Source organism: Cynara cardunculus, unplaced genomic scaffold (assembly GCF_001531365.2).
Source record: "Cynara cardunculus var. scolymus isolate 2C unplaced genomic scaffold, CcrdV1 Un_Scaffold_609, whole genome shotgun sequence".
NCBI lineage: Eukaryota > Viridiplantae > Streptophyta > Magnoliopsida > Asterales > Asteraceae > Cynara > Cynara cardunculus.
Genome location: NW_020200593.1, coordinates 157678 through 166363, shown reverse-complemented (window position 1 = coordinate 166363; position 8686 = coordinate 157678). Strand labels below are relative to the sequence as shown.

General features: G+C 28.9%; 1 protein-coding gene across 1 annotated transcript; it reads right to left on the bottom strand.

The window, feature by feature from the left end:
- Positions 1–5947: 5947 nt before the first annotated feature.
- On the bottom strand, positions 5948–7000 carry LOC112501827 (acyl-CoA--sterol O-acyltransferase 1-like). Its single transcript, XM_025105562.1, has one exon. The coding sequence runs from the start codon at positions 6998–7000 to the stop codon at positions 5990–5992; it is 1011 nt and encodes a 336-aa protein (XP_024961330.1). The 3' UTR covers positions 5948–5989.
- Between the last annotated feature and the right edge of the window lie 1686 nt (positions 7001–8686).

The window sequence follows — 8686 nt, the reverse complement described above, 5'->3', positions numbered from 1 at the left end:
ATTATGATTGTATTTATATTTTATTTAAAAATAATATATATATATATATATATTGAATAAGAGTAATTAATTTTATATATTAAAAAAGTTTGTTTGGGTCTATGTGGCATTGCAATAACAATTGCAAAATTTGCAAGTGTCAGRTAAAATTATGATGAGGTGGCCATTTGCAATTCATTTTGAAAGTGTTTTGCAAACCCTGTGTGGATGGCCTAAGAGATAGCAACCATAATCAGAATTATTAACTTATTGAAAAATTGTTTAATTAAATAAATTAATTAGTTTTATGTTATTTTTTATATCTAATTAAAGCATCTCATCTAAACTTTTCCCTCTCCTTTCTATTAAAATCCCTCACTTTTTTATTTTTCAGTTTTAATTCGTTGATATTTTTAATTTTAATCATTTAACTCCTTTAATTTTTCTATATTATATTATTTATGTTTCTAATTTTTAATCTATACCAGATTTATATAAACTAATTAACTTTATATTATTAATGATTAATAAAGTATTAAGAATACGTATTTTTTAATTATCTGTTTGTATATAAATATATTATGATAAATTCTCAATTTTTAATCTATACTATAATTATATAAATTAATTAACTTTATATTAATAACGATAAATTACAATGTTCTAAAGACTCTGATTATTTATGTATATTAATTATATTTTTTCATGTTAAATCAACAGATCCACGGATACAAGTACGATCTATATGTTCTTGGTATATATTTAATCTACGTTGATATGAGATATTTTATGTACTTGCATCTTGAAGTCGACAACGTGTTTAATGGTACGTAAGTGTGGGCATTAAATATTCTCCGGTCAATACCACCTTTTGTATTTGTTACCATTAACATGCACTATTGTAATTGTTACACATTTTTAACATATTTTAGTTAATATATGTTACGTATGTTAATGTGATAAATGTGTAAAACAAAAAATGAAAAAACAAAGAACGTACCATAAATTAAATAATTAACTATAAAAGTATAAAGTGTAAGTATTAATGTGAGAGGAAGAAAATGATAAAAGAGGGGTACGAAAAATGTGAGGTGGTGGCAATAACAACCCCATTTAAAAAGATGTTAAATAGGTAGGGATTGGTAGATTATTTTTCTTGCAATAACGTATGTGTGTATATATATATGTAATACATATAATATAAAAAGTATATTATATCATATATTTGTTAACTATAAAAAAAACACGTGTCCTGAGTTAACCGAGTCAACATATTTTTGTTAACTTTATTATTGAGAAGGAGTATGACCATAAAAAAATGAATATCAGATGAATAATCATAATCAATTGTTAGAGTTTTTGACAAACCATAGGGACCAAAAGCGTTATTGGCTCTTTTCTTTTATTTGTATCTTTGATGTTAATGTGATTAAGTATAAATACCGATACTTTACTTGTATAAACTAAAAAATCGTAATAATAGCTTAAAAAACAATAAGAGCTTGATATTTATAATAAAATTAGAAGAACTGAGAATATTTAAAAGAAAGCATCAATTTGTAAAGTTTGGTTATCGAACTTTACATGTTTCCAGATTATTCTTGTATATAGACTTCTCACTTTCATGTAAGAAACTCTCTGTGCTATAAGAATCTCACAACCTCTCGATGTACAAGGCATAAAACGCTGGAACATTTTATGGTGTTAATGAAAGCTCATTTTCAGATAAAGTAGATTCGATATGAGAAATAACATAGCTCATATGACAAACTAGTTATACTGTATGTAAAAGCAGCAAAATAATTATAGAACACTTCAGTAAAACTTTTAAATTTCAAGAATATAACATCCACAAAACATTAAGTATGATTTTTTTCCAAAAATATATAAATCGTCTGATCTATTAAAAATTATTTTTGCATAGAAGACGCACTACAAAAAATTTAGGATAAAATGTATGAAATAGTAATCTATTTTTATAAATTTATTTATTATAACATTTTAATTTCAGTTTTTCTTATTACAGTAATGTACTTTCAAAGTTTTTTTTATTAGGGTATCGTACTTTCAAAATTTACCCATTATAACATTGGGTAATATTTTAAATTAAATTTACTCATTATATCAGATTTTTTTGCCACCTCATTGTCCACGTAGGCTGTCCACATGTATGAAAGTGTTGACATGATATTTCTCATTATAACATTGTACTTTCAAAATTATTTTATTATAACATTACCAATTTCTATTACGGCATTATACTTTTAATTTTAATATTTTTATCATTTAAACATTGTAAATTTAATCATATATGTTTACTAAAAATTATAATATCAAAAATTGAAATGTTTACAAAAGATCACTATTTCACGAATAAAAATATTCATAAAAAATCATTCATTCATCGAGTTCATCGTAAATTTCATGGTTTACTTTGTAATGTCAAAAACTAAAAAAGTGGAACATCTCTTCAAAAAAACCCTGGTATAACGGATAAATTTAATTTAAAAGGTTAGTCAATACTATAACGGGTAAATTTTTGAAAGTACGATGCTCTAATAAAAAATATTTTTAAAGTATATTATTGTAATAAGAAAAACTGAAAGTAGAATACTATAATACAGAAATTTGTAAAAATATGATACTATTTCACACATTTTATCTTATCTTTTAATTAACTATTTAGAGACCCACATACGTGTGTATGTGATAAATTTTCAAGATATACACATATACATATATAAGAATTTGTTATTAACATACTGTAACTATCTAAAACAAAATAAATAAATATATATATATATATATATATATATATAACTATTTGTTATATAACTATTTTAAAGAAATCCAAATCAAGTTAAAGCAACATAGATGGCTTTGTCATGCCTTTTTTGTGTTATAGGTGTCTTAAAGACAATAAACACTTAAAAAGCTATGTCTTTGTGCCATGCACTCCCCTTTCTCTCTTTACAAAATGTTAAAATTCTACAAATATTTTTTATGAGAATTCTTTTAAAATTTATGATTTTTTTAATCTTATAACTTAATCAAAACAACAATATCGTTTATAGATGTTTTGAACCCACAAAAAAGTGTCTTTTAATCTACAAACCTTATAAAATTTATATATATATATATATATATATATATATATATATATACATACTTGGGATCATGTGAGACAAAGAATTTTTCGTGAGATCCATAAGACCAATTCTCAATCCTTGGATTAGATCTACAATCTCAACATTCATAATCACAAAATTGTCACGAGACTTCTCAATAATTACAAAATTGTCATCGTACAACTTTAGACTATTAGATCATTAACTTATAAAGTTGATCAATGAACATAAATTGGTCTCACGGGTCTCACGAAAAACCATTGGTCTCACGTAAACCCAACTATATATATATACACACACACTTATTTTAACATGTTACTGTAAACATAACTTATAAAAAAAAGTGAAAGATAGAAGGATACAAGAAAAGTCTAGAGACCGTAATTTCTGACCATGTTAACTAATGCATTTCTTTTTTATTTTATTTTTTTCTAATTTAGTATGGTTTTTTTTTTCTTTGAGATCTTATATTACATAAAACTTGATTATAAAACTTATTTATTTCAAATGAAGTCACTTTTTTTATTTGCTTGTTTTTCTTAATTGATATATGGTCTCTTTTTTTGGTTTTTATACACGTGTGCATACCAGATAAATTGTTTAAAATTAACAGTATACATATGTACATACCGTTCAGATGAATGATTATCAACGTGTTCCTCATTTTGTCTAGATTTTCCTTTAAATTTGACCCTATCTATACATACATATATATATACACACACACACATATATATATATATATACACACATACATACATATATATATATATACACACACACACACACATAGACTTGGGATAACATGAGACCAATCTGTTTTCGTGAGACCCTTGATATCACTTTTTCACACTTGAAACTTTACAACAAAAGATTGTGAAGATAACCTTTACAGTGTTTTTGATATGAAGGTTCATGTTTTTTTTATTTCACAACGTTTTGCTGTGAAGTTTCAAGTGTAAAAAAAATGGTATCACAAGTCTCACGAAAACAGTCTGATTTCACGTGAAACCAACCCCCCCTCTCTCTCTCTGTATATATATATATATATATATATATATATATATATATGAATTTATTTATAGAAGATGAACAAGTATAAGACTCAAGTGGACCAACGGTCATAACTTATTGATAGTATTTTAGGCCCAATTCATTTAATCATCGGTCGGCCACCGGTTCTCAAAGACAAGAAACGATCCTAACTAGTAAATTTGCAATTATATGTAAAATATTTTTTCTGTGTAATATTTAACATTTTGGATTAATGTTTAATAACTACTTTGGGATGATATTTATTGATTTTTGGTATATTATTTAATATTTTGTTTTAATGTTTTATTTAGAGGTGTATAGAAAGTCAACCGATAAATTTGAACCAATAATAACCGATCGACCATTATTGGATATCCAATTATAAATGCACCCGATTGGATTGAAATTTTCAACATCCAATTTGGATCAACCAATTCTTGGATGCAGTTCAGGACTGAACCAAACCGAACAGACCAACATCCAATTACCAATCCGATACCATCTAGTTATCCATCCAACCATCATCCAGTTAATTTGTTTTCAATTTTCTTAAATTGAAATTTATTTTGTGTTGATTTTTGAATTTTTTAGCCTCGCTTGTGTTGGTTTTAACAAATATTAGAATTGATCAATCAAATTGTTGCATTGTTGGAAAATTGGATTGAATTAACACATTGGATGTATTTGATCCGATCCAATCTGATCACCCCTTGGATGTCGGATGGATCCAATATGATCAAATCCAATTAATATTGGTTGGATCAAATCTGATTGGATGTATATCCAATAAGAATATACAATAGATGTAATCAGATCGATCCAATCATCCCTTAGATTGAATCAATTGACAAAATCCAAATAGATGGTTGTATCATTTTGGTTTCTCTCACATCCAATGAATGTCAAACGATGAACAGGCGTAGGTACATTAACTATTTTAGAGAACCCTGTTGAAACAAAAAAAATATGCTGTCAACTTTTTTTTCCCTTACGTTTGGAAAAAACTATTAGAAATACTTTATTTTAGGGGGTGTTTGGGATTGCTTAAACAACTTATTGACTTATTCCGATGTGGTACTGATAATAAACACTTCTAAGTGTTTAGATAAACAGCTTATACCGGTGGCCCGGTGCCAAACCGGTAATAAGAAGTTTTTGAAGAAGTAAAACCATTCTAACTTATAATAAGTTGATAAGAACTTTTGTAAAAAGTACAAGTTGTTTCAAAATAAGCAATCCCAAACACCCCCTTAGTTCAATGATTAATAACTATTTTTCACTTCACTTGGATGACTTTTTACAAGATTTGGTCAACTGATATATTTTAATAAGACATGAAAATAAGCTTCGGTTGGTAAATGGATGGATTGACTTTGTCTAAATACAAGACAGGTCTTGCTAGCCTTAGTCACTGAGTGATCTAAAAGATACTCCCTCGTATTAATGTTTTTGAAGGTAGGTTCACAGTAATTAATTTTTTAGCCAGAAATTATACATTTTTATCAGTGAAAATATATAAAAGCTCTAAACCAAGGCTAATGGGTTTTTATAAAAAAAAATTTAATATATTTATTATGGACTTGGATTATTGGAGAATGATAAGGGCCTAATTAGCATTATTTATAAAGTATAAGGGTGAATTCTAGACGATGCTTTGAAGTTGGAGGTCCCAAAGCGTGTTTTCTAGAAAGTACTCAATACCACAAACTTATATGTGCGACTCCCATTTAAATAATAATAATAATAATAATAAAATAAATAGTAAAAATGTAAACCATAATAATTAATTTGGACATAAAAAAATATACATGATGATGGTGTCGACTGTCGACAAAAAAAAATGGAGCCTACACAAAACCGGTTGCTATCTTGGCCATGGCCCTGTAATCTTCGAACGCTCGTTCGATGATTTTACATCTCAATAATTCAGGAAAAAACAATAAATAAGATGTCCACAAAACAAACACCATGACTAATGGGGTGGCTATGTGACGGGGTAAACTCCATCGAAAATTCACGGATTTCTTGATCATGATCTCCGTTACCAACGAGACTCCGTGTATACAGAAGAAAAGCATTGTATGCCATGTTGGCCAATCGCGGGTGAAGTAATAAAAGATCAGTTCGTGCATCAGACCTGAGACTGCAAATGTGGTCAACACTGCAGGTACGGGGGCCCACATCCTACCGATGACCTTAGTTGATAGTGTACGAACCGGATTGTAAATGGTTGGGTAGAGGATCCGGTTGACCATCACGTTCCACCTCCTGCCCCAGAAATCCTGAAGGGACGTGGAAAGATAAGGCTCATCAAACTGGGGGTCAAGCTTGACCCCCAGTAACAACTCCACTGTAATGGAGCTCACAACAAGTATGAGTTCCAAGAAGAAATACACCGAGCATGCAAAAAGGATCCAGGCAATCATTCGGTTCATATCATCACCATAATCATGATAAACCTTGAGGAAAATAGCAAGAAGGAGCGCTTTGACACCATAATTGAAAATAGACTTTTGGCTCGGGTTTTTCTCTGCGTTGCGCTTTCCGATCGGAAAACAAGCAAAGGAGAGGAAAACAGAGAGGGAAACGGAAGGGGCGGAAAGGGGTCCTTTTTCAAAGGCGAAAAGGAGGAGTTTGAAATTGGCAAGCCAAGCGATGTATAAAGAAAGAGCCCCGATCAGATGAACTGAATTAAAGAAAAGCGGAATCGAGAAGAAAGTAAGAACAACAGGAAGGATCATCAAGAGTCTCTGAAACCCTTTCGGGATGTTTTTTCCCACGAAATAACAATAACCAAGAGAAACAGATGCAAAAAGAGATACCTTCACTAGATTCTTGATGTCTTCTTCAAATTCCATGGTAGCCTTCTCCAATTGAAGGGTATTTAAGAGTTAGGTGAGAAGTGGGTATGTATATATATACAGATAGATGTATCATATATTGTGATTGTTGGTTTTTTATAGATCTGGTTAAAATAGTATATAGTATTTATTAGACAGACAAGATATAGAATGGTAAGCATGTTTCTAAGACCATGTCAAGTTCAAAATCAAACGAATCCATGAAAACGACAAAGGAAAGAAACAAATAGAAAAGGACACGAAACAAAAAAATTATATCAAATAGTCGTTGGCCTTAGTATTAAAGTTCATTACTTAGTTGTGTGTGTCAAGAGTTGTTATGATATGATATAAAGAAAACGCTTCACGTGATTAAAAATATAATTTAAACACGTAAAGTTTCTATATCAGTAGGACCATTTGTTGTTTTCCATACCATAAAACCCGATATAATAAATTGTTAAGATTATATTTATCATACCAATATATATATATATATATATATATATATATATGCTTTAAATATCTCATATATATTTATTTCATATTAATTGAAAAATGCATTTGGTGTCCAAATTGGGAGTCATAAATAATTTGAGAATTAATTTGTTGGCATTTGATTGGGTAACAAATATGAAAGTGATGCTTACCAACAGAAATAATCATCTATTAATTAAATATATATCTATCTTCAAATTAATTTTTTAAATAAGTCTCACATGATTTCATTTTTATTTTTTTCACGATATTTAACTTTCTTATTTGAACCTCTCACACGAACATAAAATGGATAATGATACATGTTTTTGATCGTGGGTCGTTTCTTAGAATCTAACGACAAATAATAGAAATGTTATTAGCAGCAGAAGACCGATTTTTTTTTTTTTGCCAAGTGGGTACATCTTTTAGGTGGATCAAGGACCCCATAAAGCCGTCCGATGTGTTTTTTTTTGCTGAATTACACCATTTCAATGAATTTTAAAAAAAATTGGTTGGTTTGGGATTTTTAAATTTCCTGGTTAATTATGAAAGACTTTTTTAGTTTTTTGGTTGGTTTCGAAAGACCTTTTTTCAGTTGATGGTCCTTGTATATTCTAATACCTGGAGCACCCTCAAAGTTTAACGAGTGTACTTTTCACATCGTAAACAGAACGAGGGTTGCTATTCATACCCCTTCACTCGCATATACCTAGTTTTTACCCACATCTCATTCACATACGGGTATGAATAGAATTTATCAAAACAATTCTACTTGTGAAAATAAGTTGAGTGGGTGCACAGACCCCACTCGGGTCTTCACAGTACCACGTCTGGTTATTGGTGAATTGTTATCCATTTTAGACTTATTAGCGTTTGTTAATACAAGTCAATTATGTTGAATGACTCTTGAAATATAGCATGAGTTGATAAATTTTCAAACATGACACAATTTGCATTGTCAAAAGAAAGTAGGAAAAATAAAAGTTCAAAATTGGCTTACATCTTTATATTTTTCCAGTTTCAAGATTTACGGAATTATTTGAAATTAATTGTATAAAAGTGTATTGTGACCATAAATTAGTTGACATTTTCAGAAGATTTAAAACGTTGAAATGGAACTGTTTTTATGTTGACTAGTATGGGAACCGTGCGTTGCACGGTAGCATGAGTACTTTGATTAATAATCTGAAGATTGTCTATATAAATATGTATTAGTTGTTAATA